Source organism: Physeter macrocephalus, chromosome 5, assembly GCF_002837175.3.
Source record: "Physeter macrocephalus isolate SW-GA chromosome 5, ASM283717v5, whole genome shotgun sequence".
NCBI classification, from domain to species: domain Eukaryota; kingdom Metazoa; phylum Chordata; class Mammalia; order Artiodactyla; family Physeteridae; genus Physeter; species Physeter macrocephalus.
Window position 1 is genome coordinate 6,257,810 of NC_041218.1, and position 23,744 is coordinate 6,281,553.

General features: G+C 61.2%; 1 protein-coding gene across 5 annotated transcripts in view; it reads left to right on the forward strand.

Annotated features, from left to right (window-relative positions):
- KCNH2 (potassium voltage-gated channel subfamily H member 2) overlaps window positions 1–23,744 on the forward strand; it is a 33,296-nt gene that overhangs the window by 3,284 nt on the left and 6,268 nt on the right. For 2 of the 5 annotated variants that reach the window (XM_024129441.2, XM_055084741.1), the window contains exons 3-7: window positions 15,542–15,706; window positions 16,817–17,260; window positions 17,853–18,064; window positions 22,373–22,801; window positions 23,313–23,700. In XM_024129441.2, coding sequence (XP_023985209.1) covers window positions 15,542–15,706; window positions 16,817–17,260; window positions 17,853–18,064; window positions 22,373–22,801; window positions 23,313–23,700 — 1,638 coding nt within the window. Of the gene's footprint in view, window positions 1–13,741; window positions 13,810–15,541; window positions 15,707–16,816; window positions 17,261–17,852; window positions 18,065–19,627; window positions 19,876–22,372; window positions 22,802–23,312; window positions 23,701–23,744 lie in introns of those variants that run through there. The other 3 variants (XM_028489588.2, XM_024129444.2, XM_028489587.1) reach the window with 2 other exon arrangements.

Consider the following 23,744-nt stretch of genomic DNA (forward strand, 5'->3'; position numbering starts at 1 on the left):
GGGGGTGGGGGGCGGGGTCGGTGGGGTGGGGGCGGCCGGCGATTGGCCGGAGCCCCGGCCCGTTGCAGGGGGGCGTGACCTCAGCAGGGACCTTTGGGGTGCGCCAGGTGGGAGGCGCGGGCTGGATATTGGGGCTGTACGGCGGTCCGGGTCTCTTTACCCCAAGCACTCTGGTGGGATGGTTTACGGGGTGCCCAAGGGACTGCTTGGCTGTGGTCTGGAGCCTCTGGTTCCTTTCTCCCTGGGCAGATGTGGGCACGTTGAGCTAGGTGGGTTGGAGTTTGACGGCAGCACCGGGATGGCAGGTGCGTGCATGGGTGGAGGTAATGGAGGTCCAGGCCGGTGGCTGGGCGCCGACCTCCGCCCACAGGCCTCTAGCTACCCTAGCCCCTGCCAGGTGACTGATTGGTCTGGGGAGTTGTCGCTGAGGGCGAGGCGGGGAAGGGCTGCAGGACTCTGGCTGGCTCTCTGCCTCCCCTCTCCTGCCCTCTCTCTCTTCTGCCCTTCCGCTGCACCTGGCGGGAGGTGTGTGCCTCTCCCCACAACCTCAGTTCCCTTTGTCCCATCTTTTGAGCGCCCCGCCCGCCACCCCTTCCTGCGCCAGGTGTCTCTGCTCAGCCACCGCCTCCCCGCCTCCCAGCCCAGCTGGGCTGTCTTCCGGAGAGCGGATAAACAGAGCCCTGGGCGGGGCTGCTCCCACACTGCCCCTGCCCTGGCGGGGTGGGCTTTGCTCAGGGAGGGCAGTGCCGCAGGGCTTGGGGGGACCTGCAGGTATCGGAGGGCTGGGGAGGGGGCCCTGGAAGGTGCCGCAGGACTGCCCACCGGTGCCCAAACCCTGTCGCTCACCAGTGTGTATCTGATGAGCATTTACTGAACCCCTGTGAGCCAGGTGCAGCAAGGTCTTGGAGATGGAGCGGTGTTCAAGCCAGAGGAGGTTCCTGCCCACAGCGAGCTTACCTGCTGTAGACAGCGCTCTCTGTCTCTTCCTGGGGGCAGTGAGCCAGCAGCCCCCGTATGCCTCTGGCCCTGTCCCTTGGAACCTCCCCTGTATGCTATGCTCAGGGTTGGCTGAGGCTGCCCTGCAAAGGATTACATGCCCTGATGACCCTGCTTTTTCAGGGGTGCCCAGCTGTGAGATCCCTGGACAGAATCAGAGTGGGGGACGGTCACTAGGGACCTGTGGAAGAGGGTTTGCTCACAGCAAATGGGCCTCTGGCTGGGAGATTAGATGCAAACTCTGAAGGCAGGGCCTCCTTTCTGGTTCTTCACTGATATCTCCCCAGAACCTTCATCAGAGCAGATCTGCTTTTATATCTGCCTGGCTATCTAGTACTAGCTGATATCAGTGGGCGCCTCCTATGCGCTGGACACTGGGCCGAATGTTTCACTTGCATCATCTTATGGAATCTTCACAGCAACCCTGGGAGGTAGATACTATTTTTTCTCCATTTTGTGGATGAGGAAACTGAAGTTCAGGAAAATTAAGAAACTTCCCTAGAGCGTGCAGAGCTGGGAATGGAACCATGTCTGTCCGATCAGAGCCCTGTCCACTCTGCTCTGCTGTCATGTATTAAAAAGGAGGCAAAATAGTTACAGGTGTATCTCTAAACTGCACGTTACTTTATGCACACTTTTATTTTGAAAGTTTGCAAACAGTTGGTGTCATGAGAAGAATGTGAATACACACGTCCTGGGTTCAGGTCTAACACCAGAAATTCCGTGACATGGATCAAATTGGTTACTGCCTTGAGCCCGTTTCTACTTCTGGGATCGTGTGCCCGCCAGACCCCTCGGCAGCAGGGGCCTGAGTGCTCCTGTCTTCCCTGTAGTGTGTGTGAGGAGCTGCCCCCCCTCCTTCCTGCCCCAGGCTGGCTGCTTTGGGAGAGGATGGCCATGGGACCCCTTCTGCAGAGGTGCCATCATGGAATCTTGGTGACCTCGAGGATCACTTAATCCAGCCCACTCAAGTTACAGATGGAAAAACTGAGAAGCAGAGGGTCAGGTTACCAGCGAATCAGTGGAGGGAGTGGGACTAGAACCCAGGCCTCCCACCCAAGTTGAAGCTCTTTCCTTACCCCAGGTTACTCCTCCAGATGGTGCTGTGACCCAGAAGGTCCTATGCCGGCTATCCGGGCCTGCCCCCTTCTCCGCTCTCACCTAGTTTCCATGGGGATCAGGTATCTCCTGGTGGCCAACGGGCCGGCCTTGGCCCTCAGGTTATGTGGGCCGCTGCTCGTCCCGGGTGCAGACAGATTTCCTCTGCCTCCCCTCCCTCTCCCTCTGCTCAGTCCCTTGGGCAGATCTCTGTGCCTGACCTGGGGTGTGTGCGTGCGTGTGCGCGTGCGTGCGTGCGCGTGCGTGCGCGTGCGTGTGCGTGCGCGTGCGTGCGCGCGCGCGCATGAGCTCACAGGCTCACAGCCTTGTGCGTGGACAGAGGAGGGAGGTAGGTGTGAGGAAGGCCAATGCCACCTCTTGTTTCTGTCCAGGCCTTTCTCAGGGTCTTTGCCTGGGCCGGCCACGGCAGAGCAGGTCCCTGGGCTTTAGCCCCAGGAAGGTGGGTGGCTGGGAAGGAGGCGGGGCCTTTTGCTGGCAGGCGCCACCGTGGACAGCTGTGCTGTGTCGGTGCCTCTGGCCTAGCTCTGTGCAGTCTCAGGGCCTGGAGCCAGACAGCCCCATTATTTAGCTGCTGGGACTGCTGGGAGGTGGGGAGGCCAGGCTGGGGGGTGTGGGCTGGAGGGAGAGACACGCGTTGCCAGGCCCTCACTGGCCCTGTGTCCATGCTCCTTCAGGTCAGGCCTGGGATTCAGGTGCAGCTGGGATCAGGGCCCAGCGGCGTGGGGCTGGCAGCTGGTGGCATCCCCCTGGGGCTCTGGGCCGCGCCTCGGCAGCAGGTGCTGCTGGGGCACGCCTGCATTCCCACATTGCCCTGGGCAGGCTTCGGGCCCCTTCCACCGTGGCTCCTCCTCCCATGCTCCCCTCCTCTGCCAGGCCTCGGGGAGGTCCCCTGCACTCTGTCCCTCGTGTTCTCTCCGCTCTTTGTTCGCCCCTCTCTGCCCCGCCCCTGCCATGCTCAGCAGCTGCCTGTGCCCGTGGTCTCTGCTTCTCTCCCCACCACTCAGGCCTCCCTGCCGGCTCCGTGCCCCGTGGTCTTTATCTCCCTCTCCCTGCAGCTGTCTCTCTTCTTCCCCCGTTCAGTACCCCTGAGCCTTCCTCCCTGCCTCTCTCCCTCTGCACCGGTGGCCCCCGCCTCTCTGGGCTCCATCTCCAAGTCTCTGTCTGGCTCCCGGTACCTCTGCCTGTCCTGGCCTGGTCTCCATGTCCCTCTGTCCCTGGGAGCCTGTGCGTGGGTGGGGATGGGGGTGTCTCTAGACAAGAGTCTCTTGGCTTCTTCACTCCAGCTGCAGGCCGGTTGTCATGGTAACAGGGTCAGAGGGCCCCCCGCTGCAACAGCTGAGCTGTGGGCTGGGGGAGGGGTGGGGGCAGAGGGCCAGCGTGCTCCCCAGAGCCCATGGGGAGCCAGAGCCCCAGAGGTGACCCCACACCCACTGGTCTGTGGTCCCCAGACTCGGACCTCGGCCTCCCAGGTGCTTGCGCAGGTACTCCTGGCACCGGTGACACTCCTTTGGGCCTCCCGTGACTCTCCACACAGCCCAGGCCATTTCACTTATCTCCTCCTTGGTCCCTGAAATCTGACTCTGCACTGTGACCCTCCCACACCACCCCCTTTTCCATCATGGCCCCAAGCTCAGACACCCACTTCTCCCCTCCTGGCCCCGTCCCCTCCGAGCTGCAATCCTCAGGCCCCCAGGCCCCCATCAGTCAGGGTGGCTGCTGATGGAGCCCTTGGGTGTTTTGAGGCTGGCAGGCAGGTCAAATGGAGGCTGGTACCTGGGTGTGCTCTGTGTCCTTGAGATGGAGCAGGCCGGCGGGGGGAGCCCCGGAGGAATGAGGTTAGACACAGGTAGCACGTTACTTAGGGGGCGTGGGGAAGCCATCGGCCATCGAGGGGCGCCCTCCACCTTGGGCCTTCTGGTCAGGACCCGGGGACCCGGGGCAGCTTGGAGTCCGGCAGGTGCGCACACACCTGGTGGCCGGGAGCAGGGCTCGGGGGCTGCGTCCGAGCCCAGCGGCGCTTTCCCTCCGTGGCTCCGGGGAGGGGAGCTGAGCCGGAGCAGGGTGCCCTGGCCTGCATGGGGGCTTCCTGTCCCAGCCCCACCCTGGGGGCTGGGCGGGCCTGCCATGACCGAGGGTGTGGGCCACTCCTGGCCTTCTCTGGGGTCTGGAGAGTGTCGGGCGGGCGGCTCCTCTGTGTTGTGTCTGCTGTAGCCCCTGAGAGGAGCTATGTAAATATTTGTGCAGAGGCGTCTGGGATGGGAGCAGATTTTGACGGTGGCCTCGGGCTCTGGGGAGGGTGGCCATGGGCAGCAGGAGGGCCGGCATGGGGGTGTGAGACCTGGTGAGCCTCAGCCTCTTTTCTGCCCAGTGGTGGCTTCCAGGCTGGTGGGACTTCAAGGGGTCCAAGAAAGTCCTTTCACAATGAAACATCTTCCCCGAGGGTGTTTGAAATGCCTCTATTTGGGAACCTTTTGCTTGGGTGGAGAACGAACCTTTTTCTTTAAAAAGACATTCTCTTCTCATCACCCCTCCCCTGTAAGCAGGGAGGAGTGTGGAAATAGCTCGCCCTCAGTGTGAAGGAGTTTCACAGAATCATTCCTCCCTGACATAGGGAGGGGCCCACGGGGTCAGGGCCAGAAGAGGGGGCACAGGGGGACACCTGGGACAGGTGATGAGTATGGGAGAGGCTCTGGATGAACCGCTGTCCCCCTAAAGTCCCTTCCTGTCCTTAGTCCAGGGGCCCATAAAGATCTCCACGCTGTGAGCTGTGGTTGCCCTTGAACGGACTTCTCTCCGTTTTGGTCGCGTGTCTACTGGACTAGAAGCACCTTGAGGGCCGGGCAGTGTCTTCTCCTTAACCCACCATCTCCCTCACTTACAGTTCTGGGCAAGGCTGCCATGTCCGACTCCCCCACTAGATTGGAAGCTCTGGGAGGGCAGACAGCGGCCTGTTTTGTTCTCTGTCATGTCTGTGTGTCTGCTGCATGGTGGGAGCTCAGTTCACGCTCTCACTGAAGGAAGGATTGAATGAATGTGTTGAGCGGTGCGCTGTGTTGCAGAAACCCTACACCAGGCGTCAGAGCCTTGGGAGCGATTTCTGGTTTAGTTATAGACTTGCTGTGTGACCTTGGACAAATCACTTCCCATCTCTGGCCTCGGTCTCTCCCTCTGTGCAAAGCCGTAGAATAATAGAATGCCAGGGCTGGGAGGGGTCTTAGAGGATGGGGAGGCTATTGGGGCCAGAGGAAGGTGGGCCAGGGAGAGGTGGCCTGAGGTGGCCGCTGAGAGAGCTGCGAGTCCTCCACCCCTGCCACGTGGGGGGCATTGTGGGGTACAGGGAAGGCATCTGGGGATTCTCAGCCTTCCTGCCTCAGAGATGGACGGAGGAGGCCTGGATGGGGGAGCAGAGCTGGAGGAGGGGGTGGTGGCAGCTGCACTCATTGGCAACCTCACTGTTGTGACTGCATTTTTTTTTTTTTTTTTTTTTTGGCTGCGTTGGGTCTTTTCTGCTTTGCACGGTCTTCTCATTGTGGTGGCTTCTCTTTGTTGCTGAGCTCGGGCTCCAGGTGCTCGGGCTGCAGTAATTGTAGCACATGGGCTTGGTCTTTGCGGCATGAGGGCTCAGTAGTTGTGGCTCGCGGGCTCTAGAGCGCGGGCTCAGTAGTTGTGGCGCACGGACTTAGTTGCTCCACGGCACGTGGGATCTTTCCGGACCAGGGCTCGAACCCGTGTTCCCTGCACTGGCAGGCGGATTCTTTTTTTTTTTTTTTTCTTTTTTTTTGCGGTACGCGGGCCTCTCACTGTTGTGGCCTCTCCTCGTTGCGGACCACAGGCTCCGGACGTGCAGTCTCAGCAGCCATGGCTCACGGGCCCGGCCGCTCTGCGGCACGTGGGATCTTCCCAGACCGGGGCACGGACCCGTGGCGGGCCTCTCACTGTTGTGGCCTCTCCTCGTTGCGGACCACAGGCTCCGGACGTGCAGTCTCAGCAGCCATGGCTCACGGGCCCGGCCGCTCTGCGGCACGTGGGATCTTCCCAGACCGGGGCACGAACCCGTGTCCCCTGCATCAGCAGGCAGGCTCTCAACCACTGCGCCACCAGGGAAGCCCTGGCAGGCGGATTCTTAACCACTGCGCCACCAGGGAAGTCCCTGTGACTGCACTTACAGTTTGCAAGCTGGGACGCATGCTTTGTGGCAGGTGGTCCTTAGATGGGGCCTCCCTGCCATCATTTTACAGGTGCCAAACTCACTTAGAAAGGCTAAGGGGTCTTAGCCAGCTGGCAGGTACCTGAGTGGGAACTCCAGTCCAGTTTTCCTCTTTCCACTCGAGTCCTGCCCAACACGGAACACCACTGCACAGGCTGTCTTGCCCCAGAGGGCCCTTTGGGGTCACGATGGGCTCAGAGCCCCAGGAAATGTGGGTTTTAGCTTGGGTACCCAGAGCTGCAGTTCCTCATTCACTAAGTGGCATCAAAACCCCTGTCCTCCCGCGTACTGCTGGGAGAGGTTCAGCAGAGAAGAGGATAGGTGCAAAGCAGTGTCGGCTGCCAAGGCTCTTGGCATTCTACTTGCCATTAGGCAGGGCGTCACCCATGTGGCCGCAGGTTCTAGTCACCCAAGGAAGTGAGCTGACCAAGGGTCTCAGCATATCCCTGTTCCCTGTGGCCGTCAGCCTGTGCCCTGCTCCACCCGGGCCTGCCTCTCTGCCTCTCTCCACGGGCTTCTGCTGGTCCAGCTCCTGCTTCTTCCACAAATCATGGAAACCAGGGATATTTGTGTTACGGGTTTCTTCTTTCTCTTTCATTGATTTTTCTCCTTTTCCTTTTTTCTCACTCCCCAGTCCCATTACCCTCCCCTTAGGCAGCCATTCAAATGTACTTCCTGTGAATGTGTTGGTTGCATATGTTCTTGCAAAATGTGTGTTTTGTCTGACTGCATATAGGTTTAAATTATGTAAATGATATGTGCTATATATTGTATTCTGGTGTTCACTTTTGTTGCACAGGAGTCCGCCTTTCAGTCTAGCCATGGAGCCTATAGCTCCATGTTCTCTGGTGTGCTCCCCCCTCGTTTTACCTGTCCAGCCTGGAGGGAGGGCCCTCCGGGTTGTCTCTATAAATAATGCTGCAGTGAACATCCTCATGCATGGCCCCTTTTGGACTCATGTGAGGACGTCTTTGGGATTTCTCCCCAGGAGTGGAATTGCTGGATCACAGGGTATGTGGACACTAATTCAACTACGTACTGTCAGGCTGTGCATGAGCAGGGCTGCATCTGTTGCCACCCTCCTACGCAGAGCGTGGGACTCCCCCGCAGTCCTGCCACACCTGGCTTTATCCACCTTTCAAATTTTTGCAAGTTTAATAGGTAGAGGTGATATCTTTCTGCCTTAATTTGCATCTCTTTGATTTCGTGCGAGTCCGAACATCTTGTAGGCAGCCGTTCAGGTTTCTGTCCCATGAATTCCCTGCTCATATCCTTTGCTCACTTTTCCATGAAGCTGCTTTCGTTCTTGTTGATTTGCAAGAGTTGCTTATTGATTCTAGAAATACAAAGGCATACAGTTAAATATCCAATGTGCATTCTGGATAGTAATCCCCGCTGAATCAAGATTTTGTAACTATCTGCTCCCATTCGGTCGTCTGTCAAATTTATCCAACGAAAATTCTTAATTTTGATACAAACAAATTCCTGGATTTTTAGCTTTCTTCATGCTTTTGAAGTTTTGTTTAAGAAATCCTTCACTGTCCTGAGGTTGCAAAGGTCTCCGTTTCCTTCTGTTACCTTAACTGTTTTACCTTTCTCAGTTGGGTCTTTCATCCATCCTGACCCTACCTCTGTCTGTGGTGTCAAATAGGGATCAAGTTGGGTTTTTTTCCGTGTACTGAGCCAATTTTCCCAACACATCTAGCCTATTCTTTTCCATTGATTTGTGGGGCTGCCTTTACCACTGGTTAATTTGCCATATATCCATGCGTCTGTCTTTGAGCTCTCTGTTCTGTTCCGACTATTTATTTGTCTGTTCTTGCATCAAAACCATATTAAAAATATACGGCAGTTAGTATGTCTTAGTATCTGGAAAGGCAAATTTTCCCTCTCTGTTCTTCTTTTGAAAGGTTGACACACATATTTGTGGACCTCTCTTCTCCTCTGCAGACTCTAGAGAAGGTTTATCAAGTTCCTGGGAAGAAAAACCCCACTAGGATCTTGACTGGAATTAGATGGGTTTTATGGGTTAATTTGGGGAGAATTGACATCTTTCTAATATTTGTTCCATCTGAGAGTCTGTCCTGTCTCTCCATTTATCAGATTGTTTCTGCATCCTTTATTAGTTTAAGGGTTTTTTTTCTCCCCCATGGAGACCTTGTGCATTCTTGGTCGCTTCCTAGACACTCCATAGTTTTTTTGTTTTTTGTGTTTTTTTTGGCCATGCCATGCAGCATGTGGCATCTTAGCTCCCCGACCAGGGACTGAACCTGTGCCCCCTGCATTGGGAGTATGGAGTCTTAACCACTGGATCACCAGGGAAGTCCCCACTTCATAGTTTTTGTTGCTATTATGAAAGAGATCTTATTTTTGACTACCTACTCTAATAGCCTTCTGCTGGTGGAGAGGGGGGCTGATCTTGTATTTGGCAGCCTTACTGGATGAAGTCTCTCATTAGCTAGTTCTAATTGTTTATCTGTTGATTTTATTGGTTCTCTAGGGAGATGATCCTATCATCTGCGAATAACGCTGGTTTTCTCTGTGTATGTTTGGGTCATTGCCATATGTGTTGATGTTGGAACGTTCCATCTGCCTTTTCAGCAGGCTTTCACATGCACTTGTATTTATTTGCTGGAGTCCTGTGAAGTGGGTGAGTCAGGGAGGGATTGCAAGTTTCGGATTAATGATTGAGAAGCTGCGGCCGACTGCGTGACCGATGGGACAGGCCCTCTGGGAGCCAAGGTGGGAGCAGCGCTCTAGAAGCTTGCGGGGGCCCTGGAGGAGGGCAGGGACCCCCACTGTCTCCTAGTGGACCTCGGCTCTTTGTGCCCTTGCTGCCCGTGGCCGGCTGTGTGAGGCTCACAGAGAAGAGGGCTGGTAGGGGTCTGAGGCTCAGAGATACCCCAGCCCCCTTGCCCGGATTCCTGGGCCATCAGCCTCCGCGTTCCGTGCTGTTGACCAGATTGAATAGTGCTTCAGCAAAAGACGTCACCTAATTCCTGTGAGGGTTCTGACTGCTGTCCAGGCTCAGGGTGGGTTTGAAATGGGCAAATCCTGTCCTGAAAGGGTAGTCAGTCAGTGCCTCTGGATCTGAAAGGGAGCTTAAAGCGTGGGGAGATGGCCCTGTCCCCATCTGCCATCCGTGCAGGTTCCTGCCCCAGTCCATGATCGACTGGACACCTGTTCACCCAGTTTGTCCCGTGAAGCCAGCCCAACGCTGGCCTCAGACCTCTGGCTCTGGGCAGAGGGGAGGAAGCTCCCCCCGAAGCCAGCGTACCTCTCTCATTAGGAACACAGTGTTAGAGGAGTTTTCAGTGAGAGACGTCCCTGTGGCCAGATGGAGCTGTCAAGAAAATCTTTGTAGAGGGGGTCCTTCGGGGGCCTAGAGGGACTTGGAGGGAAGCGGGGCGGGGCCGTGGGGAGTGGGAGGGTCTGTGAAGCTGGGGTGCACTGGAGGGGGCACTGGGGCCAGTCTGCGTGTCCAGGGATGGGAGGCCCGGCTGGGAGGGCACCTGAAGGATGTGACATGGCTGGGAACAGGGGTTCTGAAGGACTCCTTGGAGGGACAGGCTCCAGGGAGCAGGAGGAGGGAGGTTGAGTGTGGAGGCCTCAGGGAGGTGGGGAATGCGACGGTGCCGTCAAGAGAAGCTTTCCCCGAATAAACATGGCCTGGTTTCACCCTCTCGGGGCTCCTTCGGAACAGGGCAGGGCCGTGACACCCAGTGTACAGACTGTGTGGCTGCATCCCCGAAGGAGGTCGAGTAGGGCTGAGCCCCAGAGCTTTTCTAGAAAGAGCTCTTCTCCCGAGGCCATCACAGTGGCCCCTGGGAAAGGTAGCACAGACAGGCCACATGCAGTGGGTTGGGTGGGCATCTGGGCGACTCACAGAGGCGCTGAGGCCCTCCGTCTGGCCCTGTAAAGCTCTGGGAAGGTGTTAGGCTGGACGGGCTAGTGGAGGGTCTGTCTGGAGATGCTCCTTCTGTGTGAGTCGGGGTCTGGACCGTGGCTCCCCAGCCCCAGCCCTGAAGTGAGTATTCCTGGGGAAGCCTGTCCCACTCAGCTCCTGGAGCCATGGGGATGGGATTGGCCTCTCCTTCTCTCGCACACACTGACACACACACGGACACACACGTGCACGCTCATTGACTGGCTGGCCTCTCAGGCTCCCCCGCTCTGTCCTCTGGGCCTGCAGTGTCCCTGGCCTTCCTCAGGCCCCCACTGCCCAAGAGAGCGACGTTAGCGACACGGTGGCCCCCGGCCAGGAGCAGCTCCTGCTGCATCCTCCTGTCGCCGCCACCAGGCTAAATATAACCTGACACTGCACAGCCCTGGGCCGCCATCGTCGGAGACAGCCTCTGCCTGGGGGCGGACAGGACGACGGAGCCCCAGCCTCCTGCCCTCGGCGTGACTTTGGGCCCAGCTCCTCCTGCCCCAGCAGGGCAGGACGGCGACCGACCAGGGCGAGGATGGCTGCTTCCCCGAGGTCACCTTCCCTGCAAGGACCAGGCACCCTGCCTCGTTACAGCTCTGAATGCTTCCACAAGGCCATCTATCATCTCATCTGGCACCCAGGGTACGAGTCACTTGTCCCTGCGGTACCCACAGGGAGTCTGAAGCTCAGAGAGGTGGCTGACCTGCCCAGAGTCACACAGCGATCGCCCAGGTCTCCTGAGGGTCGGGGCAGATCAGCTCGGCTCAGCTCCCCGGGACCCCTCTCTCTGCCAACTCATCCCGGACTCCAAACTGGGGGTCCTGTTGACTCCCCGGCTCAGCGAGGGTGGGTGCCACGCCTGTCTTGGTCATGAGGCCCTGAACGCTTCACGGGCGTGTGCTCAGTGAATACTCCAGGGGGATGAAGAGCCACCTGCGAAGGAGCTGTGATGACATCTAGTTTGCAGACGAGCCACTAGAGACTCTGACCTGGGGAGCTTGTCCAAGGACACTCAGGTCACCCGCAGGCCTCCCTTTCCCCACCTGCCCGGTGCTGCCCCAAGAGATAAGGCCTGCCCCCGCGAAAGCTGACGGCGGCTCCTGCCCGGAGACCAGCCAGGGGTTCCCAGAGGTGGGCAGTAGGGTTTGGGACCGTGGGTGGGGCCCCTGGATGGGTTGGGATGCAGGCAGGGACGGTGCCCCAGGTGCACTGTTGGGTGTGTGTTGGCACCAGGTGAAAGCAAGCCAGCGTTGCGCTCTGATGAAGATGGCGCCCTGCCCCGGGGTCAGGAGGAACTGGACCTGCTGCACCTGGAAGGTAGCCAGACCTGGTCCCCTGGGGCCCTCCCACCGTCCCCCCGCCCCTTCCTCAGTGGCCTGTGGTGAGCCGCGTGGCCTCTGCGGCCCTGAGGATCCGAGGCGCAGAGGAGCCTGTCCTTGTGTGGGGCTGTCAATCCATGACTGCCTCTGCTCTCCTGCCTGGTCTTCATTCTCACAGGGCCCAGGGTGCCCCAAGCCTAGGAGGCGGGCAGAGGCTGGGTGCCCGGATGTCTTCAGCTGGGGCTGGGGTCGGGGGGTGGGGTGTGTTGTGAGTCGGGTGTTCTTCAGCATCAGCCACGGGAGCCAGGCTGGCCCAAGGGGCCTTCTCCCTCTCCTCCAACTCCAGTTACCAAGATCTCCCTTGGGGGACTTCCCTGGCGGTCCAGCGCTTAAGACTCCGCGCTTCCACTGCAGGGAGCGCAGGTTCAGTCCCCGGTCGGGAAATTAAGATCTCTGAAAGCCGCGCAGCCGTGGCAAAACCGCCCCCCCCCCCCCCAAACACACAGAAGCAAAAACAAACCAAAAAACCTCCCTTGGGCCCTCCTGCTTCCCAGTGTTCTGCCATTCATCTCTCCAGCCCAGTGGGGCGTGGTCATCGTCCTGTATTGCAGATGAGCTCCCTGGGGCTGGAGGAGGGCAGGTGACTTGCCCGAAGTCATTCTGATGCAATGAGCAAAGGCCACTTAACTCCATAGCCTGTGCCTCGCCCTTTCGCGCCCGGGAGCCCCACAGCCGTCCTGTGGGCAGGGCACGGGTCCTCCGCTCCCCTCCAGTTGCATCCCCTCCAGTGCGGTCCCTCCTTCCCCGGGCGCTCCAGACTCCGGCCGTCTCGGGAGCGCGGGCCGCTCCTGCCACAGAGCGGCTCTCGGCGGAACTGCAGCCTCCCCCGGCCCGGGGCTGAAGTCAGCCTCTGCTCCGCGGAGCTGCTCCGCGGAGCTGCCCTGCGGGGTGGGGCGGGTCGGAGGCAGAGGAGGATGAGCGGGGTCTGGGGAACGTAGGAGCAGGGCTCATGGAGGGCGAGGCGTTGGTCCCGGCGTGCGGTGCCAGCCCAGGGCTCCGGGGAGGCGGCGCAGACACTGACCCTGAGCATTTCTTCTCTGCTGAGAAGCTGCGTGAAGGTCGTAGCCCCGCCGCCTGCAGGCTGCGATGTGCTTTGTGCCGTTGCCCAGTTCTGGCTGTCCCCGTGCCCCACCCCTGGCCTGCTGACCTTCAGCTGCCCTCAGGGACCCCACCCACCGGAATCCCAGCCAGGGATGGGATGGGTTCCTCTGGCGGCGGGTCTGGGGGTGGGTGATATGGCAGCTCGCGGAAGACCCAGCCAGCCAGGCAGGATGGGCGGGAGGCAGAGCCTCTGGGAGCCCTGGCTGACCTGGGGCTCCCCGCTTTCCTTCCTCCCGTGTCCCCTGTCCCCTCGAAAATAGTAGCTGGAGCCTAACACCCCCCCCCTCCCCCCAGCCATCAGGCAGGGCTCCAGTTCACATTTTCGGAATAACAAGGGCTTTTACGGGGTTATTTGAAAGGAAAAATTCCTTGAATGTCGACAAAGGGAGAGGACCAAGGGGCCTCCGTGTGTGAGTGTGTCTGTGTCCAAGGGCCGGGAGTGGGCCTGTGCTGTAAGGGGGCTTCTATCTGGAGTTTCTGCGGCCTGGCGTGAAGGGGGGCCCAATTTGGGATGTCAGGGTCCTGGGCTGTCCGGGCTGCAGAATGCAGTTCTGGCCTCTCTGGCTGAGAAGCTGGACCTGAAGTGGCCACGGGGTGTCGAGGCGTCAAGTTCAGAATCCTAAGGCCGTGCGCTGGGGGTAGGGTCCTCAGGCCATCCGGAAGGCTTGGGCTCATCAGGGTTCCAGACTCTGGACTTACATGAGATGAGTTTTCCAGCGAGGAACCAAGGCCAGGGGCCTGGATCGCTGGCCTCCCAGGGGGTGGGTGTTGGGGGGGGTCTCGGTACTAAGGTTTCCTGGTCTCTGGCCTCTCCTCAGTCCCTGTGAGGGCCAGTCCCTGTTCAGGCTGCCGCTGGCCATCACCATATTAGGGCATAAACGCTAGGCGGGCTGTCTAGGTGCCAAACGGTCTCCAGCTGGGCCCGGCCTCCTGCAGCTCCCAACACCACGGCAGTGTTTCAGCTGGGCCATGTCAGAGGCTGGAGGTCAGGGGACAGGAGCAGCTACTGGAAGGAGACCCTGAAAGAGCCCCCCAGCTCAGGTCCCGTGGGCCAAGCCATGAGGGCCTGGGATGCGGTGAGTGGAAGGGCTTTGGGGTAGGGCAGAGAATTCTTGGCCAGCCCCTGCCCTGGCCCAGCTCCCCTCATCCCGGTGCCATCCTGTTTCCTTTGGTTTCAGAGCGCCTCCTTCCACAAGATTAACCCCACAGCAGTTGGAATTGCTCCTCTGCCGCTTCCTCTCAGCCCCGTCCCTAGCAATCGTCCCGGAGCCCGGCCAGCATCTCCTAGGAATCAGGCCCTTTACACCTGGCCTTCTCAGGTCTGTGGAGAAGCTGCGGCTGCACTTCCCAGGACTAGCCCACAGGGCTCATTGGCCGTGGGCCCCTCCAGCTTGTTGGCCTTGACTCAGTTCACCCCAGCCACGTCCTCTCCACCAGTCCTGATCCTCGACCCCTCCCCCGCCGTTAGCCCCACCCCATCACCAACACCACTGGCCAGTGCCTGCTCCCTGGTGCGTTGTTCTGGGTGCCAGGCCCTTCAGAGGGGACACAGACACTGGTGAGTTAGGACCCGGCAGTTCAGAGAAGACAGATGAGCACCAGGAAAGAAGTCTCTGCCCCGGGAAGAGAAGATGAGGAACATGCTTGGTCCCCATCAGGTCCATGGAGTAGGAGAAACAGGATGTTAACGCGCCTTCTTGTTGCATCAAGGAGGGCTTCCTGGAGGCGGGGGTTCCGAGCTGGGCCTTAGGCAGAGCCTGAGAGCGCACCGGGGTCTCTTTCAGAAATCAGCAGAGAGGAGGGTGTGGGGGCCGTGCGCTGGTCAGAGGCAGAGGCGGAACAGGTACATTGGCCTGGTGAACTGATGTCAGCTGGAATAGGGGGCCTGGTGGCCAGAGAGAGACATTGGGAGGGGGAAAAAAAAAATCAAGAACAGAGAAAAAGACGAGAGACAGAGATGAAAGATCTAGAAGCAGTGCTTCTCAACTCTGGCGAAGGATCAGTTTTGTTTCTAATGTGTCACAGACCAGTACTTGTGTGAAATACAAAAATCACATGCTTGGGTATTGCGGCAGCGCCAAATTGCTGTAAGGGTTTTGAAGCTCTTGCTCTCAACTTCCGAACTTATCTTCTTGTGGATGACACAACAGTTGGGTACTAACAAAGAGGAGCAAAGACAGACAGAGAGACAGAGGGTGATCACTCACCTGTCTCTAGTGTTCGGTGCACGCCAGGCACTGCCCTAGGCAGCTGGCACGTGTTGACTTATTTAATCTTTACAACTCATGAGGAACGAATTATTATCGTTCCCATTTTATAGATGAGGAAAATGAAGCACAGGGAGGTTAAAAACGTAAGAAAAATGCTTCAATGACAAGGCAGCAGAGCTGGGATCTGAACCCTGAGATCCTGGGCTTAAAGTCTGTGGGCTTAGCCTCCAGGCTGCACTGCCTTGCATGAGGAAAAGCAAAGATAGAGTGTGAAAGGACAGGGAAAAAGGTGAAACAACCCAGGAAGAAAGGAGCAGAAGCCAGTGTGAGGAGAACACGCATCGGCAGAGAGGGCTGGAGAACCAAGGCAAGCAGAGAGAGAAAGGGAGAGCTTTGAAAGCGGAAAGCTGGAGCGGCCAGATTAGGGAAGCAGCTCTGGCCGGCATGTGGCAGGAGGGGGGGGTGGGGCAGGAGGCGATGGCGAGAAGGGGCAGGACTGTGTGTGGGAGCCGTGGGGGAGGCAGAAGTGGACAGGCCCCTTCAGGTTTCGGGGGCCCATTCCGCCTGGTACCACGGTGGGCGTGTCTCCGCTCTGCAGGGAGCTGCTTCCTGTGCCTGGTGGATGTGGTACCCGTGAAGAACGAAGATGGGGCTGTCATCATGTTCATCCTCAACTTTGAGGTGGTGATGGAGAAGGACATGGTGGGGTCCCCAGACCGTGACACCAATCACCGTGCCCCTCCCACCAGCTGGCTGGCCCCCGGTAAGTGCAGCTGTGCTCTTGGGCTGGTGCAGGAATACATGGTTTCCCTTCCCTGGGGCCGCGAGGCTGCCCAAGGGCAATGCTCTGTAGGAAGGGATGCGGAGGGGATCCTTTCAGGGATGGGGGAGAGAACGTGGAGGACACGGCCGGTCCCCTCTAGCTCAGCCCGGACGGATGCAGTGGAGTGACTGAGCCCAGATTCACAGGTCCCTGGGGCAGGATCATGGCTGGTTTCATAGCCTTCCCCGCTTGGGGTCCCACCACAGCATCCCCTGGGAGTGGTCCTCTCCCCAGCCCCAGGGATGGGGGGTTCACCCTTCCCAGATGGCCCTGGCCACTTCGGGGCAGCCCTCTCTGCTCATGAGAAGGCTCCATCTCTCAAGGACTCAACTCTGTGAAGTTTCTCTCTCTGGTCCTTGTTCCCGGACTGGCCAGCTCCCTGCCGTGGCCTTGGCTACTTGAGAAGAGGACGTGAGGATGTGTGGCTGGAGACGTGGAGGCCTCACCTCATCCTCCCATGACTCAAAGGCTCAGACACCCTCCTCCTCCCCCTGCATGGCCTTTCTGGGTTTAATTTTAAATGTTCCCTCAGAGTCATGGCAAAAGAAACCACCTCTTGGTTTCTCAAGCTCTAAGATGGCAGCATGAGTAACACTGGCCTTACCTATTCCATGGGTGCCACTTCCAAGGTGGCAGGGTACGGCAGGAACCCATGGCATCACTCCCCCATTTGGATGCAGGCCCTGCCATTTACCGTGTGACCTCCAGCAGATCACAGAACTCACTGACGCCTAAATTTCCTCAAGTCTAAAACGGAGATAACGATATCCACTGGGTGCAGTTGTGAGAGCCACAGGTGGTTTACATAGACCACCGGTGATGTGAGGCTCAAGAAATGGTGGTTTATTATTGGAGGAGTCTTAGATACGATTGCATTCTAGACTTTTCTGGAGACTTGAGTTCTGTGCAGTAGGAGTCGGGGTGGAGGGGTACCCGCGGCTCTCGGGGCTCCCACCTTCCCTCCTTCCTCCCCTTGGTGACTGGGCTCCAGCTGCTAGGCCGGGCCCTCTCCCTGCCTGCTGGCGCCACGCACCTCCCCTCTCCCCGCAGGCCGCGCCAAGACCTTCCGCTTGAAGCTGCCCGCGCTGCTGGCCTTGACGGCCCGGGATTCGTCGGTGCGGCCGGGTAGCGCGGGCGGCGCTGGTGCCCCGGGGGCCGTGGTGGTGGATGTGGACCTGACGCCCGCGGCGCCCAGCAGCGAGTCGCTGGCCCTGGACGAGGTGACGGCCATGGACAACCACGTGGCGGGGCTCGGGCCGGCGGAGGAGCGGCGCGCGCTGGTGGGCCCCGGCTCGCCGCCCGTCTGCGCGCTCGGCCCGCACCCGTCGCCCCGGGCGCACAACCTCAACCCCGACGCCTCGGCCTCCAGCTGCAGCCTGGCCCGGACGCGCTCCCGAGAGAGCTGCGCCAGCGTGCGCCGCGCCTCGTCGGCCGACGACATCGAGGCCATGCGCGCTGGGGCGCTGCCCCCGCCGCCTCGCCACGCCAGCACCGGTGAGGGTCGGCCCCACCCCTGCAGGGACTGCCCGGCCGCGTCCTCACCCGCGGGCCTGTCCATTCCAGGACCTCAGCTTCTTCCCTCTCCGCCCTGTCCTGTGTGTCTGGGAGATGGAAATCCTATCAAGCGCTTACTTAATCCCATTAAGTAGCCTTTTATTCCATTAAACGTGCATTCATCCTATTGCATTCTTCCACTCTCAGAGCCGGTGCTGGCCCGAGGAGCTGGCTCTCCCAGGCTGGCCTGGAGCAGGGATGCCCACGGGTAGTCCGGAGGGTGGGAGAGGCAGCCGGCTCCCTGCCACCACCTGGGCCTCGGGCGGGCTCCTAGTGCCTGCTGAACAGACCCGTAAGGAGGCTCTTTCCCCTTGGTCATCTCACAGCTGCACCAGGCGTGCTTCCTTCCGGTGGGGAGGGGTCTGCCCTCACTTGTTTCTCAGGGACTCCGCTCCTGTTTCCTGAGCTGGCCTCGGTGAAGCCCACGGCCTGGCTCCTGCAGGGCCCGTCTCCACCTCAGCTCTGTGTCGCCGACCTGGCGGCCTTTGCCCCTGCCTGCCTGCCACTCTGACCCCCTTCCCCTCCACCCCAGGGGCCGTGCACCCCCTGCGCAGCGGCCTGCTTAACTCCACGTCAGATTCGGACCTCGTGCGCTACCGCACCATTAGCAAGATTCCCCAAATCACCCTCAACTTTGTGGACCTCAAGGGCGACCCCTTCCTGGCTTCGCCCACCAGCGAACGGGAGATCATTGCCCCCAAGATAAAGGAGCGGACCCATAATGTCACTGAGAAGGTCACCCAGGTAGGTGTCCAGCTCCCTGGCTGTCCGCTCACGTGGGAGGAGCTTGGAGGGAGTGGAGTGGGAGTGGACTGTGGTCAAAAGGGGGGGTGGAGGGGTGCAGTCAGTGAGGGCCTCCTGAGGGTGGTGGACGTGCCGGATGGGGCTTAGGGTGGCGTTTCAGAGCTGGGACGAGAGAGATCCTGGAGCAAGGGAGACTGGAGGGGGGTGCCCATGGGAGGGCCAGATACAGAGGACAGGTGGATGGGGCTCGGGGAGGACAGGGCAGTTGAGGCCGGGCACCTGGCAGGGTGAGGGAGGGTGGGAGAAGGTGGCCACGGGGCACAACAGAGTCCTGGGGGCAAACCAACGGGAGGTATCACTTGGAAGGGGCCACAGAGGTCAAGGTTGGGGGTCCTGATTCTTCTAGGCCAATGTGATGAGCCAGGCAGAGGGTGGGGACCTGGTGCCAGGGCCAGGGTGGCCTAGAGGTGCCCGCCCCTGTCCCCAAACCACGGGAGAGGAGAGTTTTCCTTCCCAGGTCGGGAGGGGAGGGTATGGAGTTGGGGGCACAGATACAGAGGGGTCAGGTCCCCGAATTCCAGACCAGAGAAGATTGCCAGCCCTGGGGGGCACTGCCCAACACTGCCCCGTGGCAGGGCCAGCCTGGTCTCCTGCCCCCTCTTGGCAGCAAGATCGTCTGCACCACCCCCACTGCCCAGTCCATCCCAGGTCCTTCCCGTCCTGGGGGGTGGGGTGGGGGAAGGTCAGGACTGGGAAGCTGGGGGCAGGGGCGCCCCGGGCCACACCTGTCTCGCCTCAGTCCTCCTGCCCCCTCCGGCTCCTCCGGGCTCCCTGAGTCGGCCGAGCGAGGGAGCCATCCGCGCGCTGCCGTGGGCCTCCCCAGCCCTCCTCCTGGCCCCGCTCCAGCTGCCGCCTTGGCTCTCTGGGTCCCTGCCAGGTCTCCGGCCCCTTGGCCTTGACTCCAGAACGTTGCCCCCACCCTAGGCCCCGTATCTGGCTGCCTCGCCCTCACCCCCTCCCACGCCTGCCTCTCTCTTGTCCTCACCTGGAGCCCTGCCGGCTGCCCTGCCCCTGTGCCCACCGCGTGTGCTGTCGTGTTGTGGTCTGTGCGTGCCGGCGTGAGCGTGTGCTCCTGGCTCTTTGGTCGCCGGGCGGTCGCTCCATCTCTGGGTGTCTGTCTGACTCTGGCTGGCTGGGCACTGGACCGGCGGGGCGGGGGTGTCGGGGAGACCATTAATCTGCGGTGACAGGCCGGGCTGCCGGGGGAGGGGGAGGGGCCGGGCTGCGGGAGTGGCTGCAGCAGGAGCCCGGAGCGGGCCGAGGGGGAGGGGGCCTCTGGCCGGCGGGCGGGGCGGGGGTGGGGACCTGGGAGGAGGAGGGGCCGGCTGGAGGAGCAGAGGTTCCTACGGCGGTGCCCGGCCGCTGCTGGGCTGGCGGCGGGCAGAGCGCAGCACCCTGGCAGCGGGGCCCGCACCAGGGGGCCATGGGCAGCCTGAGCCAGGCGGGCCGCTGTCCACGCTCGCTGCCAGGGTGACCCCAGCCCCGAGGCCCAGCCCCAGTGACCCTGGCTTCTTGCCAGAGGCTGCCCTGGGAGCCGGGCCGCCAACGCCTGGGGCGCAGCCTGGGCTGAGGCGAGGTGCAGGTGAGGTGCTGGCTGGGCCCTCGGGCCCCGGGCAGGCAAGCTGGGGGGAGCCAAGTCCTCCATGGCGGCTCCGGCGGGCCAGGCGAGCAGGACAGGGGCTCTGCAGCCCAGGGCCCAGAAAGGCCGGGTGAGGCGGGCCGTGCGTATCTCCAGCCTGGTGGCCCAGGAGGTAGGTGATCCCCCCCCCAGCCCCTCCCCTTCCCTCCGGGGCGGGGGCACCGAGATGGGTGCGACCCAGAGGGCTCTGGCTCCAGGCCGGGAGAGGGCTTCTGAGATGCAGGATGGTCTGGGGAGCCCTGGGGTCTGTGGCCCCGCTCAGCCCACTCTTGGCTCCAGCTCGCTCGCTCGCGCTCCTCCAGACCCGCTGGGCCTAGGTGGACACAGTGTTTTTCTTGCCAGGGCTTCCCTTCTCCTTGGGCTTCCGTGGCCCAGCCTCCCAGCTCGAAACGCAAGAGGAGGAGAGGGGAGAACAGGGGCGAAGTGGGTGCCTGGAGAGGATGGCGGGGAGACGGGGGAGGAGGGGGGCTGCTCCCACTCCCACCCCACCTCCCCCAGCGAGCGGGCAGCAGCCGGGCCTGGCACAGAGGCGCTGGGGCTCTACCTCTCCAGCACTCTGTGTGCTGCGAGTGGACCCTGCGGCGGGCGAGGGAGGCGTGGGCTGCTTCAGGGGTCCAGGTTGGGGGGCTGGGACCCGAGGAGGCCGGGGTCGGAGGCCACTGCATGACTGGTGAGGGCAGGCTGAGCCGGGCACCTGGTCCACCTCTTCTGGGGCAGCCTGAGGTGCTGGTGGCTCCGCCGTGGTCCCCCAGGCTGCTGACTCTATAGGCACCTCCTGGGAGCCACGTCTCCAGCCCCCGGGGGGCTTCTGGCAGAGGGCCAGGAGCCAGCTCAGGGCGGACATGGCAGGGGGAGTTGGAAGCGGCTCCTGGGTGGGTCTGAGAATCCCGCCCCTGTCGCCACCACCAGCACCTAAACTCTCCGCCTTGGCTCGCGTGCTCCCCGGCTGGGGGACTGGTGTGCGGGGGGGGTTCTTCCCAGCCGCAGGTGAGGACCCGGGGTTTGGCTTAAATGAGCTTTAGTATTCTGTGTGACCACAGGTTACGTAACAGGGGAGGCTATATACCGGCCCAAGGCCGTGTGGCGAGCTGGTGGTTGCAGGGCTGAGCCCGGCCGACCCCTACAGGAGGAGGTCTGCGGGTCCGGGCCTCGTGCCCTGGGCTTGCCCCCGGCGTGTGTGCTTGTGTACTGGGTGGTGCTGGTCCTGCTGTGGGCAGACTCAGGTAGGGGGCGGGATCACATGTGTCAGGTGTGGTTAGCACGGCCTCAGGGGGCCTGGCCTCTGAGGTGCGGTGAGGAACCCCATCCAGGAACCTTCTTCTGCCTCCTTGTCAGTGAGGGCCCTTTTCAGTCCCCACTTGACCCCTGAAAGGTCACCGCCCATGTTTTCTGCCTTGAGGAGCAAGGGGCTCGGGCTGAAGGCAGGGCAGAAGCGGGGGCCTAGAAGCCGCGTGCCCCTTCCCCTGCCCCAGGCCCCAGCTGCGCACCCCACCCATCCAGTGCCTCTGGAGCCCCTGTGGCCAAACCCCTAACTATCGCCCGTCTTAACTGCCGGTTACTTCCACTAAGGAGAGGCTCCCCACACAGTCCATCTGGTGAGGGTGGTTCCAGGGGGTCCCCAGCTTGAATATGGATGGGAGTCTTTGCGGCTCCACCCACCGTGGCCCTCCCCAGCACAGAGGCCTGAGGATGCGGGGCCCTGGCGCTTAGTACTGCCCCCGCAGGGCCGGCAACCTTGGCTCTCAAGGGGCCGGGTGAGGCTTTGGGTTTGGCTGCCCGGGGATGGCAGGGCCAGGCTGGGGGAGTTTGGGGATTCTGAGGGGCAGGGGGCCAGACGGAGGGTCCTGGGACAGCGCGAGAAAGCTGGTCTCAGCTCTTCCTAGTTTGGCTTGGGGGGAAAGGGTGGTGCGACTGCCGCCACCTGGTCTGGATGGCGAGCCTGCCTCTGCCTGGGTGATGAAGGGGCAGGACATGAGGTGAGCCGGTGCGGGGCTGGGTGGTCACTTCCGAATGGCTGCCCTGGGCCGGGGGGAGTAGGGAGGGGGAGTGAGTGTCATGGTCTCTCTTTCCGGGATGCCAAAGGGCCTGAGGCCGGGTGGCTGGTATCCTTGGGCCAGAGGCCTGAAGGGACATTTAGGCCCTCGGTCCCTGGGCCACCAGCAATGGGACCTGTAAGGAACTGCAGTGACCACCACCGTTTACATCGCCCAGGCCGGAAGCTGTAGTCCTTGGAGCATTTTCGGGACAGAGACTGTAGTATACGTGGGACACGTGTGTGTGTGTGTGTGTGCGCGCGCGCGCGCGTGCGGTGTTTGGGGGTGTGGGCAAGCTCGCACGGTGGGAGTTATAGCCATAGCTATCGGTCTGTATGGCTGGTGGGGAGCAGTACTTGTGGGTGTCACTGCTTGGTGCCCTGGACTCAGAGAGCCAGCCAGGAGGTCCCGTGCCACGTGGGGAACTCTGGTGAGTGGCCGTGTCCACTTGTCTGAGGGTGGGCTTCCCCGCTTACTCTGCCTGGCCTCTTCTCCGGAGGGCCCCATGGGCTGTCCTCCCTGCCCAGACCCTGGCTGGACCTCGTACCCTCACCTCCACCCTCCCCGCCGGCTCAGGTCCTGTCCCTGGGGGCCGACGTGCTGCCGGAGTACAAGCTGCAGGCACCGCGCATCCACCGCTGGACCCTCCTGCACTACAGCCCCTTCAAGGCCGTGTGGGACTGGCTCATCCTGCTGCTGGTCATCTACACGGCCGTCTTCACGCCCTACTCGGCCGCCTTCCTGCTGAAGGAGACGGAGGAGGGCCCCCCGGCCCCCGACTGTGGCTACGCCTGCCAGCCGCTGGCTGTGGTGGACCTCATCGTGGACATCATGTTCATCGTGGACATCCTCATCAACTTCCGCACCACTTACGTCAACGCCAACGAGGAGGTGGTCAGCCACCCCGGCCGCATCGCCGTCCACTACTTCAAGGGCTGGTTCCTCATCGACATGGTGGCCGCCATCCCCTTTGACTTGCTCATCTTCGGCTCTGGCTCTGAAGAGGTGGGTTGGCAAGGAGGCAGGGGCAAGGGGCGGGCAGCAGGTGGTGGGGTGAAGGGGTGGGTGGTGACAGAAGGGGGGTGGCAGACGCGTGGCAGAGCCCCAGCTAACCCGCGCCTGCTCCCCTTTCCATGTGAGCCACTCCCCGGGTGTAGCGGTCCAGAGGGCTCCCCTTTTCCTAATGTGTCTGTCCAAAGTGGCCACCGTCTTTTAATTCACATGAAGGCGCCCTGGAAGCTAGCGGGAGCTCTGGCCGGGCGCCGGAGGGTGGGTGCACCTTTCCGAGCCCCAGTTTCCTCATTCTGGCTGCGGGAACCGCGAGCCCTTCGTCACAGAGCTGGCACCAGGGTGAACGGGCTCCGTGCTGGGCCCAGCGAGTGGGAGGCGCCTTTATTTTGAGGAGGTTCTGGGGAGGACTCCTCGGGGATCTCACCTCCGATGCCCCCCGAGAGCTGCAGGGCCCCCGCTCCTCGTTTGCCCCCATCCCCCACTGAACATCCGCCGACCCCCGTAGCTGATCGGGCTGCTGAAGACGGCACGGCTGCTGCGGCTGGTGCGCGTGGCACGGAAGCTGGACCGCTACTCGGAGTACGGGGCGGCCGTGCTCTTCCTGCTCATGTGCACGTTTGCGCTCATCGCGCACTGGCTGGCCTGCATCTGGTACGCCATCGGCAACATGGAGCAGCCACACATGGACTCCCGCATCGGCTGGCTCCACAACCTGGGCGATCAGATCGGCAAGCCCTACAACAGCAGCGGCCTGGGCGGCCCCTCCATCAAGGACAAGTACGTCACCGCCCTCTACTTCACCTTCAGCAGCCTCACCAGCGTGGGCTTTGGCAACGTCTCACCCAACACCAACTCGGAGAAGATCTTCTCCATCTGCGTCATGCTCATCGGCTGTGAGTGCACCCCTGGGGCAGGCGCGGGGCCCGGGGCCCGCTAG